The sequence below is a fragment of the Chiloscyllium punctatum genome, chromosome 1, assembly GCF_047496795.1.
Source record: "Chiloscyllium punctatum isolate Juve2018m chromosome 1, sChiPun1.3, whole genome shotgun sequence".
NCBI classification, from domain to species: domain Eukaryota; kingdom Metazoa; phylum Chordata; class Chondrichthyes; order Orectolobiformes; family Hemiscylliidae; genus Chiloscyllium; species Chiloscyllium punctatum.
Window position 1 is genome coordinate 143,979,942 of NC_092739.1, and position 17,589 is coordinate 143,997,530.

General features: G+C 42.6%; 1 protein-coding gene and 2 non-coding genes across 3 annotated transcripts in view; all 3 read left to right on the top strand.

Moving 5' to 3' along the window:
- The window catches only part of ptcd3 (pentatricopeptide repeat domain 3), a 59,553-nt gene that overhangs the window by 28,893 nt on the left and 13,071 nt on the right, over positions 1 to 17,589 (top strand). The window contains exons 14-17 of the mRNA XM_072576289.1: positions 534 to 584; positions 8,456 to 8,545; positions 10,091 to 10,119; positions 13,039 to 13,145. Of these exons, the coding sequence (XP_072432390.1) occupies positions 534 to 584; positions 8,456 to 8,545; positions 10,091 to 10,119; positions 13,039 to 13,145 (277 nt within the window). The remainder of the gene's footprint in view (positions 1 to 533; positions 585 to 8,455; positions 8,546 to 10,090; positions 10,120 to 13,038; positions 13,146 to 17,589) is intronic.
- LOC140482949 (small nucleolar RNA SNORD94) lies at positions 152 to 289 on the top strand. The gene has a single exon (XR_011961832.1). It is a non-coding gene; the product is annotated as a small nucleolar RNA SNORD94 (small nucleolar RNA).
- On the top strand, positions 7,953 to 8,090 carry LOC140482952 (small nucleolar RNA SNORD94). The gene has a single exon (XR_011961833.1). It is a non-coding gene; the product is annotated as a small nucleolar RNA SNORD94 (small nucleolar RNA).

A 17,589-nucleotide genomic window follows, 5' to 3' on the forward strand; every position in this document is an offset into this window, starting at 1 on the left:
AACAGTTGTATTATAAATGTTGGTTCAAGTAGGAATTGAGGATGGGGAAAATATGATCTAATATGCCAATATGTACGTTTTTGTAGCCATCCAGTAAATTTTTCTTCATTTTATTTGAGATGTGTGTTTATGGAATAAGCAGATCAGGCAACCGGCAATGATGATCGGCGCAGGGGTACGGACCTCAGCTGAATAATGGGAGCTGAGTGTGGGTCTTTCTCTCTCAGTTTGCATGTGGTGAGCTGTTTGGGAAGCATCTACACGAGAAAGTCGCCTAGATCTGAGCTGGCGCTTTCCAAGTTTTAAGTGTGATTTTAAACTAAAAGAAAAGCCACCCTAAATTTGTTAATGATTACAGTTGAACTTGCTATGAGCTGTTCTCGTGGCTTGGTTTGTCTGTTTGTAATTTAGGTGAAGGTTTTGGCCTATGGGAGAGGGGGCCTTCAGACCTGGTCTGATATTTTCTAAATGTTAAACATATACCAGTGCACAAGAGTTTTAAAGTTCTTTTTTAAAAAATTCCCTTATTTTAGAACCAAGTTTGGCTACCTTCGATCATCTACTTGCTGTATTCTATAAACCAGGTAAGTAAATACAAGTATAATCTAAAACTTGAAATTCCTGCCGAATTGAAAAAGATAGAGATAAGCTGGATGAAAGTTTTTTTTTGGTGCAGTTTCTATTTCTAGTATCACAATTTTCAACTGGAGGTTCCACCTTTTTTTTTGTCTAAAAGAGAAGTTTGTCTCCTGGATTGTCTGCAGTATACTTCATGGCTATCTTCATGGTACATGGGTACCTGGGAGCAAGAATTTATATACAAACAGGCCATTCAGCCTAATCAATTCATGTTAACATTAATAATGCTCCACAAACCTCTTCCCATCTTGCCTCATTCAAATCTATCATTGTTACTCTATTCCTTTGCCCCTCAACCCTGCCGAGCATCTATACTATTCACTTTGTCTCACGCTGTGGTAGCAGGTACCATACATGCTCATTACGTTCAAGATGTTGGCAGATGGAAGAGGTTTGTTCTGTCCGTTCTCCTTTTCTTTTTTTGTCATTTCTTTTCTTTTACTTTTGTACTTCATGTCTTCAGACGGCATCTGCGGCAATGAGTTGAAGCCCAGTGTGGATCAGTCTGCTTTTACTTCTACTTCTTTCTCTGCTTTCTTTTTACTTTAACCTTATGTTCTGGGGAAAGCACGTACCAGCTTCAGTGGTGGCTGCATTGCTGACATCAGCTCTGCGCAGACATATTGCGTTGTTGTCAGTAGAGGCAAGATGGCGCTGACGAATGGCAATATGGTTCTGCAATGGCAGCGCAGTGAGGGGACTTGCGCTGAGATGGTCTCAATGTCAGGGTGGGGGAAACTGGATCCAGGACCAAGGCTAAGTACTTAAGAAGGACTGTAATCCGAAACTTCTAACTTTATTTTCTACTTTTATACCTAACCAAGTTACCTTTGTATCTAAGATGGCACTGGAGAATAGCAACTTAGTACATTTTTCACTGTACTCCTGTACTTCAGTACAAGTGACAATAAAAACCTAATTCTAATTATAATTTTAATTCCCTAAAAGAAGTTTCTTTTCAATCTTGGGGGCTGTCTTAGGTCATTGGCCTTTAGTTGATCTCTTCGCTGGAAGAGGAAATAACCTTTGTATGCAAAACCTTTTCAGAATTTAAGATTCTGGTTCATCTCCATGACCAGGTCCAGAGTTCCCTGAAAATGGAAACCCAGGTGGATGAGATGGTGAAGAAGGTGTTTGGCATGCTTGCCTTCATCGGTGAGGGCATGGAGTATAAAAATTGCTGAGTCATGTTACAGCTGCATAGAATTTTAGGTCTTATTTGAAATACTGTGTATAGTTCACTACCATTATGATGTGGTGGCTTCAGAGAGGGCACAGAAATGGTTCAACAGGTTTGGAGGGTATGAGGAGCGATTGAATAAACTGTTTTCACTTGAAGATTGAGGGGCACTCTGACAGAAGTTTACAAAACAAGGAAAACATGTATAGTTGGAATCGTCATCCCATAGTAGAAATGTCAGTTTCTAAGGGGCATAGGTTTAAGGTAAAAGGGAGTAAGTTTAAAGGAGATGTGAGGCAAGGGTTTTACACTGTCATTGGTTAGTGCCTGACATAGGCAGCTGATGGAGGCAGGTGCAATAGCAATACTTAAGAGGCATCTTGACAGCTGTATGAATAGCTTTGAAATCGACGTTTCGGGCAAAAGCCCTTCATCAGGAATAAAGGCAGTGAGCCTGAAGCGTGGAGAGATAAGCTAGAGGAGCGTGGGGGTAGGGAAAAAGTAGCATAGCGTACAATGGGTGCGTGGGGGAGGGGATGAAGGTGATAGGCCAAGGAGGAGAGGGTGGAGTGGATAGGTGGAAAAGAAGATAGGCAGATAGGACAAGTCCGGACAAGTCAAGGGGACAGTTACTGAACTGGAAGTTTAGAACTAGGGTGAGGTGGGGGAAGGGGAAATGAGGAAACTGTTGAAGTCCACATTGATGCCCTGGGGTTGAAGTGTTCCGAGGCGGAAGATGAGGCGTTCTTCCTCCAGGCGTCTGGTGGTGAGGGAGTGGCGGTGAAGGAGGCCCAGGACCTCCATGTCCTTGGCAGAGTGGGAGAGGGAGTTGAAATGTTGGGCCATGGGGCGGTATGGTTGATTGGTGCGGGTGTCCCAGTGATGTTCCCTAAAGCGCTCTGCTAGGAGGCGCCCAGTCTCCCCAATGTAGAGGAGACCACATCGGGAGCAACGGATACAATAAATGATATTAGTGGATGTGCAAGTAAAACTTTGATGGATGTGGAAGGCTCCTTTAGGGCCTTGGATAGAGGTGAGGGAGGAGGTGTGGATGCAGGTTTCACAGTTCCTGCGGTGACAGGGGAAAGTGCCAGGATTGGAGGGTGGGTTGTTTGGGGGCGTGGACCTGACCAGGTAGTCACGGAGGGAACGGTCTTTGCGGAAGGCGGAAAAGGGTGGGGAGGGAAATATATCTCTGGTAGTGGGGTCTGTTTGGAGGTGGCGGAAATGTCGGTGGATGATTTGGTTTATACGAAGGTTGGTAGGGTGGAAGGTGAGCACCAGGGGCGTTCTGTCCTTGTTACAGTTGGAGGGGTGGGGTCTGAGGGCGGAGGTGCGGGATGTAGACGAGATGCGTTGGAGGGCATCTTTAACCACGTGGGAAGGGAAATTGCGGTCTCTAAAGAAGGAGGCCATCTGGTGTGTTCTGTGATGGAACTGGTCCTCCTGGGAGCAGAGGGATTGGATGCTCCACTCCCAACCTCACCATCAAGCCAGCGGATAAAGGCGGCGCTGTGGTAGTCTGGCGCACTGACCTCTACACCACTGAAGTCAAACGTCAACTCGGGGACACCTCTTCCTACTGCCCCCTCGACCATGACCCCACCCCCCATCACCAAACCATCATCTCCCAGACCATACAGAACCTCATCACCTCAGGAGATCTCCCACCCACAGCTTCCAACCTCATAGTCTGGGAACCCTGCACTGCCCGGTTCTACCTCCTTCCCAAGATCCACAAGCCTGACCGCCCTGGCCGACCCATTGTCTCAGCATGCTCCTGCCCCACTGAACTCATCTCTACCTACCTCGACACTGTCCTATCCCCCCTAGTCCAGGAACTCCCCACATACTTTCGAGACACCACCCACGCACTCCACCTCCTCCAAGACTTGCGTTTCCCTGGCCCCCAACGCCTCATCTTCACCATGGATATCCAATCCCTCTACACCTCCATCCGCCATGACCAGGGCCTCCAAGCCCTCCATTTTTTCCTCTCCCAGACGTCCCCAACAGTGCCCTTCCACTGACACTCACCCTTAACAATTTCTCCTTTGAATCCTCCCACTCCCTCCAGACCAAAGGGGTAGCCATGGACACATGTATGGGCCCCAGCTATGCCTGTCTCTTTGTTGGCTACGTAGAGCAGTTGATCTTCCGTGATTACACCGGCACCACTCCCCACCTCTTCCTCCGCTACATGGATGACTGCATTGGTGCCACCTCGTGCTCCCGCGAGGAGGTTGAGCAATTCATCAACTTCACCAACACATTCCACCCTGACCTTAAATTTACATGGACCATCTCTGACACCTCGCTCCCTTTCCTGGACCTCTCCATCTCCATTAATGACGACCGACTTGACACTAACATTTTTTACAAACCCACCGACTCCCACAACTACCTGGATTACACCTCTTCCCACCCTACCTCTTGCAAAAGTGCCATCCCGTATTCCCAATTCCTCCGCCTCTGCCGAATCTGCTCCCAGGAGGACCAGTTCCATCACAGAACACACCAGATGGCCTCCTTCTTTAGAGACCGCAATTTCCCTTCCCACGTGGTTAAAGATGCCCTCCAACGCATCTCGTCTACATCCCGCACCTCCGCCCTCAGACCCCACCCCTCCAACTGTAACAAGGACAGAACGCCCCTGGTGCTCACCTTCCACCCTACCAACCTTCGCATAAACCAAATCATCCGCCGACATTTCCGCCACCTCCAAACAGACCCCACCACCAGGGATATATTTCCCTCCCCACCCCTTTCCGCCTTCCGCAAAGACCGTTCCCTCCGCGACTACCTGGTCAGGTCCACGCCCCCAAACAACCCACCCTCCAATCCTGGCACTTTCCCCTGTCACCGCAGGAACTGTGAAACCTGCATCCACACCTCCTCCCTCACCTCTATCCAAGGCCCTAAAGGAGCCTTCCACATCCATCAAAGTTTTACTTGCACATCCACTAATATCATTTATTGTATCCGTTGCTCCCGATGTGGTCTCCTCTACATTGGGGAGACTGGGCGCCTCCTAGCAGAGCGCTTTAGGGAACATCACTGGGACACCCGCACCAATCAACCATACCGCCCGTGGCCCAACATTTCAACTCCCTCTCCCACTCTGCCGAGGACATGGAGGTCCTGGGCCTCCTTCACCGCCGCTCCCTCACCACCAGACGCCTGGAGGAAGAACGCCTCATCTTCCGCCTCGGAACACTTCAACCCCAGGGCATCAATGTGGACTTCAACAGTTTCCTCATTTCCCCTTCCCCCGCCTCACCCTAGTTCTAAACTTCCAGTTCAGTAACTGTCCCCTTGACTTGTCCGGACTTGTCCTATCTGCCTATCTTCTTTTCCACCTATCCACTCCACCCTCTCCTCCTTGACCCATCACCTTCATCCCCTCCCCCACTCACCCATTGTACTCTATGCTACTTTCTCCCCACCCCCACCCTCCTCTAGCTTATCTCTCCACGCTTCAGGCTCACTGCCTTTATTCCTGACAAAGGGCTTTTGCCCGAAACATCGATTTCGAAGCTACTTGGATGCTGCCTGAACTGCTGTGCTCTTCCAGCACCACTAATCCAGAATCTGGTTTCCAGCATCTGCAGTCATTGTTTTTACCTAGCTGTATGAATAGGCTAGGAGTAGAGGGATATAGAATGTGTAGAAGCAAAGTATTTTAGTTTTGAAAAGGTGTGACGTGTTGGCACAGTGGTGGGCTGAATGCCTATTCCTGTCCTGCACTACTTTTCCCCAAGGGAGATTTTGTGGTTTGTCTCCCTGGATCATTTTGTTCCTTTCTCCCCTCCTGTCCCTGTTTTGGGGGCCAGCTACTGATGTTTTGTCAGTCACCCATCCTGCCACTCTTGGCTAATAACCATGAGGCCCCTTGTCCACCTTCATTAGGGGTTAGTTTTCATTCCTTCTAAGAACAAAACCATATTTTTATAAACACACTATGTGTTTGGTGGCACATAAAGTGATGCCAGTTAACTGCACATCATGACCTTTCTTTTATAATTCTCCCTTGATAAAAGTTTGGAAAGTTATTTCTTGGGACAATAGCTGTTAAATGAAATCTCATGCTGCACAGTAAATACTAGGAAATTTTAGTTTATAAGGGACCAACATCTAATGAAGAGGTCCATCTGGAGCCAGAGATCTGCCAGCCCATAGTTCCATCAATTTGCTTAGTACATTGTGATTGTAATTTTTCTAAAGTTCCTCTTCTCCTTCCACCTCCTGATTTACAGCTGACAGTGGGATTTTTTTTGTACACTCGGTAGTGAGGACAAAAGCAAAATATTTATTCATTTTAACTGTCATTCTATTATTATCTGCTATTAGATCCTCATTGTCTCAGTCTGGAGCACCAATGCTCACTTTACTGTCTTTTTAGACAATAGGAACTCTTGCTGTAATATGCTTTTCCATATTTCTAATTAGTTTTTAGTTATACTCCCATTTCTTCCTCTTGAATGGCCTTTGGTCATTTTCAACCTTGTTTTATATTCTGGTCAGGTATTTGTCATTCATCTTTTAGGTATATGCTATTTCCTTAAGTTTGCTACTCTCTGGTGCTACAGTAAGGTGCTAAAGACCACTCATCAAGCTACTATTATGTATAAACTGGAAAAATCAATTGGTATCATTCATGATTATTGCCATCAATTTACCCCAAAGAACAGTACAGCACAGGAACAGGCCCTGTGGCCCAACAAGCCTGTATTGACACATATCTTTCTAAACTAATAACCTTTTGTCTCTCTTCATATCCCTCTCTTCCCTGTCTATACATGTGTCTGTCAAGATGCCTCTTAAACATTGCTATTGTATCTGCTCCTGCCTCTGGCAGTTCATTTGTAATGCCATTTTGCAAACAAAAATTAGCTGTCTGATCTCTACCAGAGGCTTTGGAGAGGGTACAGAAAAGATTTACCAGGTTCTTGCTTGCATGAGAGGGTCTTAGTTATGAGGTGTGATTGGACAAACTTGGTTTGTTTTGACTCAAACATTGAAGAATGAGGGCTGATCTGATAGTTTACAAAATTTAGAGGCATGGATAGTCTTTTTATCCCTGGGATAGAAATGTCAATTACTAAGGGATGTGGGTTTAAGATAACACAAGGCAAATTTAAACAAGTACTCAATATTTATGCTTTGAGCCTATTGGAAGGCCTGAAGACTAATGGTCTTTTACTTCTATTCCCCCATCTTCGTCCAAACTGATTCTACATTCTGACCACCTGAAGTAATGTAATCTCTAACTATTGCATTAATATCATTCTTGTTAAACAGTGCTACACCTCCACTTTTACCTAGTTTCCTAATCTTTGTAAATATCATGTAGCCATGCAATATTCGGATCTAGTCATCTCCATACTGGCTGTCTGATCATATTTATTTACTTCACTGCGCTGTCAATTAATTTATGAATGTCCTGGTGCTGAGTCTCTCATTTTGCCTTTTGTTATCTTTGTAGTGTCTAATCTTGATTAGTGTATTCTCTTGTTTTTCGCTCTGCTCCTTCCTGCCATTCTCTGACCCTCATTTCCTGTCTTACTGTTTTCCTTTACATGTCTCTACTCTTTGATATGTCGCATCTTTGCACATTTGATCCCTTTCCTGCAATATTTAGTTTTAAAAATCGTTCTAGTTCCTAATTATATAGTTTGGATGAACACTACTTGGTTCAGCTGTTGATCTTCCCAATGGTACAGCCAGTTTCATTTTCCCAGTACTGGTTCCAGACTGGATTGCTTCCTCACTAGTCTTTGAGCCATGTATTCATCTCTCCAATTAAATGTGTGTACCCAATACTAACATATATGTGAATCTGGTACGAATCTCCAATGAGTAATAAATACTGGCCTTGCCAGCAACATCTACATCACATGAAACAAAAATAATTAGTAACTGATCCTTTTTAGCATCCTAAATAATAAAGGCAGCATCAGAATGTATTGACACCCCAAATAGTGCCCAGAATGAACATGATTATTGTTGTTAATCACGACTGAGCTAGAACTGATCTTGCTCATAATTTACGTAACTATCCTCTATTAGCTGCATTGTTTTCTAGAGAAATCATGAATTGACTGCTGTGTATCATTGACGACCATGGAGCAGCATGGCAATGATGAGTGGCGCAGGGGTAAAGACATCAGCTGGATAATGGGAGCTGAGTGTGGGTGTTCTCTCTTCAGCCTGCGTGTGGTGGGCTTTAAGTGGCATCTACACAATAAAAAGTCGCCTATGCCTGAGCCACTGCTGCTGTTTTTTTTTTAAAAGATGTTAGACATGAAGTATCCTAGCAGTTTCTCACAATCGTGCAGACTGGGAGCAAAATAACTCAGACCAAATGTTTGAAAGGGAAACTGATCATTTCTGCGACATCTGAGCTGATGTTTACTCCCCAATATAAATGGGAACCATATTCCGTGCAGTACCATTCCACTCAGATCTGCAGTGTAAACACATTCCTGATTCCAGCCTGACGTTTCTTTGCAAATTCATCTGTAGTTCTTTCATTGCAGATCTGGGGAATGTCACATTTTGTAGTGTGTTTTTATTGTGCTCTAATGATGACCAGACTTCCCCTTCCAGTTAACAATTTCCCTTTTAACCTTCCAGGCGCAGTTACCCGACCACACACTGACATCATCTTTGAGGTGGTTGATGAAATAGAGGGGAAGCATTTTGAGCCCCGGGATCCTGATGATGGTACGTGAATACAATAAGCAACAGTAGTACATACTGTGGTTGAACTAAAATTGTTCAAATATTCTTATTTTTCTTCATACATCTGCTGAATTCTTCTGTCAGTATTTTATTTTGACATCTGGTTTGTTTCTGAATTACTGACAGATTAAAGTGCGTTTTGCCACATGTTTCAGGCTACCCATCTGCTTGGCCAACCTTAAAGGATTTGTCTTTCTTGCTGTTCTGCACTTATCAGTTTTTTAAACGCTATCATGAAATCCGGCTCTTAATGATGTCGGGACTTGAAAATTTGGAGCTGTTGACCTTCTGCATCATTTTTAAATCTATGGTACCTTTTTCTGGGATTTATGCATTGGTCATATTTGGTGGGGTCCATCTGTGTTATGTGCCTCAATGAATTGCATCAAATCAATGTAGGTCAGCCTACAGCAAACTATGGTGGTTCAAGAAAGCTCAATGCCAATCTTCTCCAGGACAACTAGAGGTGGGCAATGATCAGTGACTCAGCCAGTGGTATCTACATTCTGTGAACTTTGCCATCCTGTGTACATAACTGAGATTCCTTAGCTTTGAAGCCATTGTTGTGAATCTTTTCTGCGCGCACACTTTTGGTGCCCAGAACATTCCAGTTGAGGCTAAACCAGTGTTTTGTACACATTCTTTATAACTTCTTTGCTTTTGTACTCAATGTTATTGTTTTGAATTTGTGTCCCTAATGCCTTTTAACTATTTTCTCAACCTGGCCTCCTTCCTCAAATGTTGTGTGCACATATACCGCCAGGCCCTCATGCTCCTGTATTACCCTTTTATTGGAAAGGGTTTCTCCTTATAGAAACCGGTGGGGGGGGGAAGGGGGGGGGGGGAAGAGGAAGAGGTGGAGAGTGCAGAGGATAGCTTATTTGAATAAGATGCAACTAGCACTGGTCAGGAAAGTAATGCAGATAACGGTGAGGAGAAACTGTAATAGCATTGCCTTTAGGTGAAAAGCTATTGGGGCATAGTCACAAAATTATTATTGTCTATCAAAAATAATCTTCATGTCATTGTATTGAGATGTATTTATACAAAGTAAATTATACAAGAAGTGCTGCAGAAGTAGCTACTTGGCTTATCTGTGAATGATCAAGGGCTTATGTCCAAAATGTCATTTCTCCTGCTACTTGGATGCTGCCTGACCTCCTACGCTTTGCCAGCACCACACTCTCGACTCTGATATCCAGCATTTGCAGTTCTCACTTTCTCCTTATCTGTGAATTTGAGCCTCAGTAAATTGGAATAATGAAGTAAGTACTGTATTTAAACCAATGAGTGTAGAAAGATCCCTTGGTACTGAGATCCTGAACAGCATTGCTCCCTCTACTTATGATTTGGAAGTGCTGGTGTCGGGCTGCTGATTTGAAGAGGCAGCACTCTGAAAGCTAGTGCTTACAAATAAACCTGTTGGACTATAACCTGGTGTTATGTGATTTTTTTACCTCCGTCTACTTAAACTACCACCACCACCAATAATAATGTATTAACTGATCTCGTTTCCTTTTCCCACAGTGAACTTCTTTATCAGTGCTATGAGGCTGGTAAGTATTTCACTCTTTCCGACTCATTTATGAATAAAACAACTGTTTCTACTTTCTCTGTCAGTATCAATGGTAGCATACTGCTGCCTGTGTGACTGTTATTTTATAAAGCACCCCACTATCTCTCAAGTCCATGGAATGGTGATGCTATCCAAGTGGAAGATGAAAGCCATTGAGCATTGAGGTTGGAACAATTCCTTCCTAGGCTCTGCTGATTGACTGCTACACCTTTCAAATGGTTCTCTGACTTTGTGCAAACTAATTTAGAACGCTCTGAACTGAAGCTAAATGTAACTAGCATTTGAAGAGATGCAGTTTCAGACGCTTTGGGAAGTGGAAAGGTTTTTAGAATCACAGTATTTTTACACTGCAGAAAGAGGCCAACTGTTCCTGGTTTTACCATCTAATGCCTTTTCCCATATCCCTGAATGCTATCTCCACCCAAAAAAGCATCAAATGCCCTTGAATGCCTCACTTGAACCTGCCTACACTACATTTAAGGCAGTGTATTCCATACCCTAAACATTTGCTGAGTGCAAAATTTTTTTTCCTATCACCTTTGCTTTGTTTGCACATCACTCTTAATCTATGCCCTTTCATTCTCTTTTTTCTGTTGAGATTCTCCCTACCTCCTCTATTCACCCCGTCATGATTTTGAAAACCTCTGTCAAATGTTCTCTCCCAGGAGAGGTCCCAACTTCAATCCATTCTCATAATTGAAGTTTCTCATTCATTCAGCAACTCTTGTAACTTGCTTTTCTGTTCCCTTCCCCACCAACTATCAAACCCATTGACCCCAAAGTAAACCACAGTAGCTTGCCTGCATATGTGTACATTTATGGTTGTCATTAAAATGCACTTCATGGCTGCTGGAAGACATGAGGTTTTATAGCTGGCTCAGATGTTGCGCAGTATGGAAATTGAGTCATATTGGGTTGTTGAAATGTCTTGGAGTTCAAGTCTGAAATACTTGAAAAAGCATTGTCAGCATGGGGAGTATTGTAACCAATGGAAGAAGTACAGGAGGCTATGAAGAGGCTAGCAAAGGACCATGGAAATCATCATTACTTGAGTCTGAGGAAGCCAAATCTGTTCAACAGAAAAACATCTGGGCATTAAAGTGAAGGAAGCAAGTGTGAATGAAAGACTGTGTCAACCTCAAATGAGGCTGAGGGGTGACCTCAGAGGTTTATAAAAACATGAAGGGCATAAATGAGGTGAATAGCCAAGGTCTTTTTCCAAGAGTGGGGGAGTACAAAACTAAAAATCAAAAGTTTAAGGTGAGGAAGAAAGATTTAAAACTGACCTGAGGGGCAACCTTTTTCACACAGTGATCCATATATAGAGGGAAGTGGTGGACGCGGGTACAATTATAATAATTAAAAGACTGTTGGGTATGTGAACCGAAAAGGCTTAGATGGATATGGGCCAAATGCAGGCAAATGGATTGGTTAAGTTTAGATTACCTGGTCGGCATGGATGAGTTGGACCAAAGGGTGTGTTTCCGAGCTATGTCACTTTGATTATACAATGAATTAAATTTTGATTGACGAATTAGTTCATTCTTGGAGGTGATCACTGGAACACACTGCCACCTAGTGTCATTATGTACAGATTTAGCTAAGGGAGAAAAGTTGGCTCTGTTTCTCATTCAAGGTTTAAAAGGATGGGGCTGTGTGTGTATGTGCAGGGAATGATAACGATGAGAATAAGTTGGTAAGACAAACCAGGCAGGACTTAGAGTTAATGGTAGATCTGTGGGGAGTGTTGTCAAACAGAGGAATCTAGGGGTGTGAGTATATAGTTCCTTGAAAGTAGCATTACAAGTAGATGAGGTGATGAAGGTGGCGTTTGGCAAGCTTGTCTACAGAGCATTGAATACAAGAGTTGGGATGTCATTCTATGGCTATACAAGACTATGGGCAGACAGTGTTTGGAGTATTGCGTACAGTTTATTTTGCCCTGCTATAGGAAGGATGTCATTAAATTGGAAAGGATGTAGAAAAGATTTACAAGGATTTTAATGAGACTGAAAAGTTTGAGTTAAGAGAGACTGGATGTGTTTTGTCCTGGAGCATAGTAGGCTATGGGGTGACCTTTATAGAGGTTTATTAAATCATGAGGAGCATGGATAAAGTAAATAGGATCTTTTCCCCAGGGTAGCAGAATCCAAAACTAGAATCCCTGCAGTGTGGAAGCAGGCCATTCAGCCCATTAAGTCCACCCATGACCTTCTGAAGATTATCCCACCCCGCTACCCTATCCTTGAAACCCTATATTTCCTGTGGCTCATCAACTTAACGTGTACACCTTTTGGACTGTGAGAGGAAACCAGAGCACCCAGAGACATCCCACATGGACACAGAATGTGAGAACACCACACAGACTGTCACGTGAGGGTGAAATCGAATCCAGGCACTCTGAGGCAGCAGTGCTAGCCACTGAGCAACCATGCCACCCCATAGGTAGAGGACATAGAGTTAAGATGAAATGGGAAAGGTTTAAAAAGGACTGGAGGGTCAACTTTTACCAGAGGGTGTTACACATATGGAATCAATTGCCTGGGTTAGTGGTAGAAGTGAGTACAATTAATTCATTTAAAGGATACTTAGATAGGAAAGGTTTAACAGGATGTGGGCCAAATATAGGCAAATTGGGACTAGCTCGGTTTATGAAACCTGGTTGCCATGGACGAGTTGGGCTGAAGGGTCTGTTTCTGTATTGTGTGATTCTATGACACTTATACAGATGTCCAAAATCTGAAAATATATTAAATAATGTAATGATGGTTATGTGATCTACCCTGTCAAGTTCCTTAATTTTAGGCAAACGTAAAGAATTTTAATTTAGTGGGATAGATTTAAATATTACTAAGTGTGTCATACAATTTTAAAGTTCCTCTTGCTTCCTCCCTTGCAGTGTTTAGATTTGAAAGACCTTGAATTGGCTTACAGATTGCACAAGACACTTGAAACTGGAAACAACTGGGTATTATTGGGCGATTCTTACCAACAAAGTATTTATTAGTAAGTGCATTTGGCATTTGTGTTTGCTTTTGTCTTTTTATTGTCCACCATTCATTGCTGATGAATTGAGTGACTTACTCAGCCATCTCAGCAGCAGGAGTAAGAATCAAAGATGTCCAGGTCAGGTGAATTGGCCATGCTAAATTGCCCATAGTGTTAGGTAAGGGGTAAATGTAGGGGTATGGGTGGGTTGCGCTTCGGCGGGGCGGTGTGGACTTGTTGGGCCGAAGGGCCTGTTTCCACACTGTAAGTAATCTAATCTAATCTAATCTAATCTAATCTAATCAAATACTGAGAGTCTGGAATTGCATATAGATCAGATAAGGCTGTCACATTTCCTTCCCTGAAGGGTATTGGAAATCTATCCAATTCATTACAACAATTGATTAAAACTTTAATTGTGACCATGACTTTTAAGTTCCAGATTTATTACTTAAATTGAAACTCCACCAGCTGATGTGGTTAGACTGGAGTCCATGTCATTAATTCATTAGCCTGGCCCCTAGTTTACTCGTTCACTGTCATTGCACTAGCTACCATCTTTCCCTTTATTTGTTAATCCAGTACCTATAGCACATGCAAGTGATGGGCCAACAAGTTGATGTCACGGATTTCCTCAAAGGGACATCAAATAACTCTGAGCATCTCTGTCATGGTGAACTGGGTGCTTTTCTTTTTTAATTCAATCATGGAATAAGAGCATCCCTGGCTAGGCCGGCATTTATTGCCCAGAGGACAGTTAAGAGTCAACCATCTTGCTATGGGCCTGGGCTCACATGTAGGCCAGACCAGGTAAGGATGGCAGTTTTCTTCCCTAAAAAATAGTAATGAACTGGATGGATATTTTTTCTGACGATGGATTCAGGGTCATTGTTAGGACACAATTCCAGAATTTATTTTTATTGAATTCAAATTTGACCACTTGTTGTGGGATTTGAACTCCATTCCCCAGAACATTACCAGGGTCTCTGTGTTAACGGTCCAGCAATAATATCAAAAGACTACTTCCTCCCTGTGTGCTGCATTACAGCAGCAATAAATATCTTTTGCTTATTCTTAATTGTAACCTTTGACCATTCCTAACTTCCTCCAAGAGTTGCTGGGATGCCTGAACAGTTTAAGTTATTTCAAAGACCAGTTTAAAAATCACACAACATCAGGTTATAGTCCAACAGGTTTAATTGGAAGCACTAGGTTTTGGAATGCCGCTCCTTCGTCAGGTGGAAGGAGCAGTGCTCTGAAAGCTAGTGCTTTCAGTTAAACCTGTTGGACCTGGTATTGTGATTTTTTTTTAACTTTGTATATCCTAGTCCAACATCGGCATCTCCATATCATTTATTTAGGAATGAATATAATTGCAGGTTTTTCTCCCCAGAAGGAGAGCAGTGAATGAGTGGACTCGTGCTTTTTACAATAATTAAATTTTTAAAAATCTAAATTCAAATTATCAAATTGCTCACATGGGATTTAAAGTCTTTTTTCTGGATTTTAGCCACCATTCTTTCACCTCCCCTGTCCCAAATAGATTAGACGTGCTGTAAAAGAATCTATTAATTTACCTGATATAGCTGTGCAAACAGTTTGCAAAGTTTAGAATCCTAGAGGATGTACACATTAAACTTGGGAGTAGGTTACTTAATCCCTCATTTGATAAGATCATGCTGATCTGATTACCTGATGATAGTGGATCTACTGCTGCCTTAAATATTTAGACTCTGCATCCACCATTTTGAGAGAGAATTCAAAAACTAAAGACTCAGAAAAAAATCCCTTATCTTTGTCTTAAATGAACAACTCTTTATTTTTTAACTATGGCCCCTTGTCCTCAATTCTTCAAGTAGAAACATCCTTTCTACATCGATTGTCAAGACTCCACAAGGTCTGCCTTTTTAATTAGGTCACTTCTTGCTTTCCTAAACTCGAGTGGATACAGCGTTCCCTCATCAGGCATACTCCATCCCCCTATAAACACACATGCAACCTCTGCAGTGGGAGGGGAAAGATCCAGTTGTCGTGGTCCATATAAGTACCGATGATTATAGGTGGAAAGAGGTTCTGCTGAGGGAATATGCGTAGCTAGGGACAACATTTAAAAAGCAGAACCAAAAGGTTAGTAATCTCTGGATTATTTTGTGAGTCACAAGCAAATTGGCGCAGAGTCAACAACATTAAAGAGGTAAACGTAGAGGTTGGTGTGGGAGAAATGAGTTTGAATTCATGGGACGTGAGCATCAGTATTGTGGAAAGAGAGAGCTGTTATTATTCTGAGACCAGAATCTTGGTAAATAGCATAACTCTGGCTGTGGATGTATTAGATTAGATTAGATTCCGTACATATGGAAAGAGGCCCTTCGGCCCAACAAGTCCACACCAATCCTCTATATATCTTTAAACTAAATCATGGGTGGGTTCGTTTACATGGTAAATTATGGAAAAAGTTATTGAGGGGGAAGGCTCAGCAGAAGTTATTGAAGTTTTCAACACAAGTAATAGAACAAAAAGTATGGAAAGTCTCGGGGAATCTAATTTCGGGCCCAGAAAATAAGGGGACAACTATGAGAAGGGGGCAGTCAATGCAGGACTGAGGATATTGTATTTGAATGCACACAGTATACACATATTGAAATTGGTTGTTGATTCTGTGCCAATTTGCCTGTGGCTCAAAGTAATCCAGAGATCACTAACCTTTTGGTTCTGCTTTTTAATTTAGTCTCCTTAGCTACACATATTCCCTCAGCAGAACCTCTTTCCATCTATACCATCAGTTGGTCTGGTAGTGTATATCCAAGAGAATCCGAGCCTGGAATTACATGCCTAAGGATGCACAGTCCTGTTGAAAGGACAGACAGATGGGCAGAGATCAGGGTTGCTTTGTTAGTAAGAAGTAAAACTGATAGCGCAAAGTGTTACAGACTTGGAACTTGTAGAATCTGTATGAGTAGAGTTCAGGAAACGCAATGGGGAAAATCTCCCTGGTGAGAGTTGTGTACAGGCCTCCTAACAGTCAGGATGTGGACAATAAAATAAATCAGGAGATGGAAAAAGCATGCAAGAAAAGCACGATTACAGTCATTATGAGGGACTTCAATATGTAAGTAGACTGGGAAAATCAGGTTGGTAGCAGTAATCAGCTTTCATTCTCATTAACCCGCTGTGGAGGCTTGTTATAGGAGCAGCAGTTGAGGACTCTGGGCCTGTACTCGAGAAATTTTAGAAGGATGAGGTAGGAATTGCATTAAACATACAGAGTACTGAGAGGTCTGGATAGAGTGGGTGTGGAGAGCATGTTTTTGCTCGTTTGAGACTAGGGTCTGAGGGCATACCCTCAACGAAGAGACAACCCTTCAGAATGAGGAGGAATTTCTTAATGCAAAGGGTGATGAATCTGTTAGGCTCATTGCTAAAGGGCTGTGGAGGCCAAGAAATTTTGAATTTAACACACTGGTTCTTGATGGTTGGGGGATCAAGGGTTGTAGGGAGATGGTAAGAGTACGAGTTTGAGGAACCCCAATCCCATGATTGAATAGCAGAGCAGACTTGATGGACTGAATGGCCTAATTCTGCTCCTATATTTCATAGTCTTACAAAGATTGCATAATTCCTGTTCAATTCATCTGCCTTTTTCTCATTAACAATTCTCCCAAGTAATATCTATAGGACCCAATTTTTTAAATGTCTTTAGAAATTCTTGCTATCTGTTTTTTATATTTCTTCCTAGTTTACCCTAAATTTTCCCTTGAAAATTTTCAGGCAGTCTTTGTACCTTTTATATATTGTGGCCAATCTTCTGACCTGCCACCCATCTTTGTGCAGTTACGAGATTTCTGAGATCTTTTAATCTTATCATGGTTCACAATAGCAGGTCTAACAGAGCCAGTTCTGTGGTCAGCTGCAGAACATGGTGTTCTACGAAACTATCCTAAAACCAGTTTATGAACTCCTCATTTTGGTTTCCTTTGCCCTTCTGATTTTTATAGTCTACAGTTTTCTGAACCTGATCATCTTTCTCTCTTATGCTATAATAATGAATGTGAGTCATCTAGCCATCTTTTCCTAAGCTCCCTGTCCTTCCCAAATGTCATATACCCTTCAATATTCAAATACCAATCCATGTCATTCTACGTCCATGTATCAGAGAAAAGTTTCCTGCGTTAAGCCAATTTAATTTTGATGATCAATTTAAAATTGGACTCTGAAGGTTTCATTGAGATGGTCTGTCCTTGTGCATCATCTTTTTCCTTAATTTGAACAACTATTAAAGTTCTGGTTGCACAACGTGTACAAACTGAATTCACTCTTCATTTTTTTTTGTTAGATTTACTAAAGTCTCGCCAGATCTAATGGAGCTTGCAGTCAAACTGTTTCAGTACAGCTGCAATGCTGCTACCGACAAAATGATGCTTAGCTGTGTCCCGTTCATAAAAAGCAGGACAAATCTAATCCA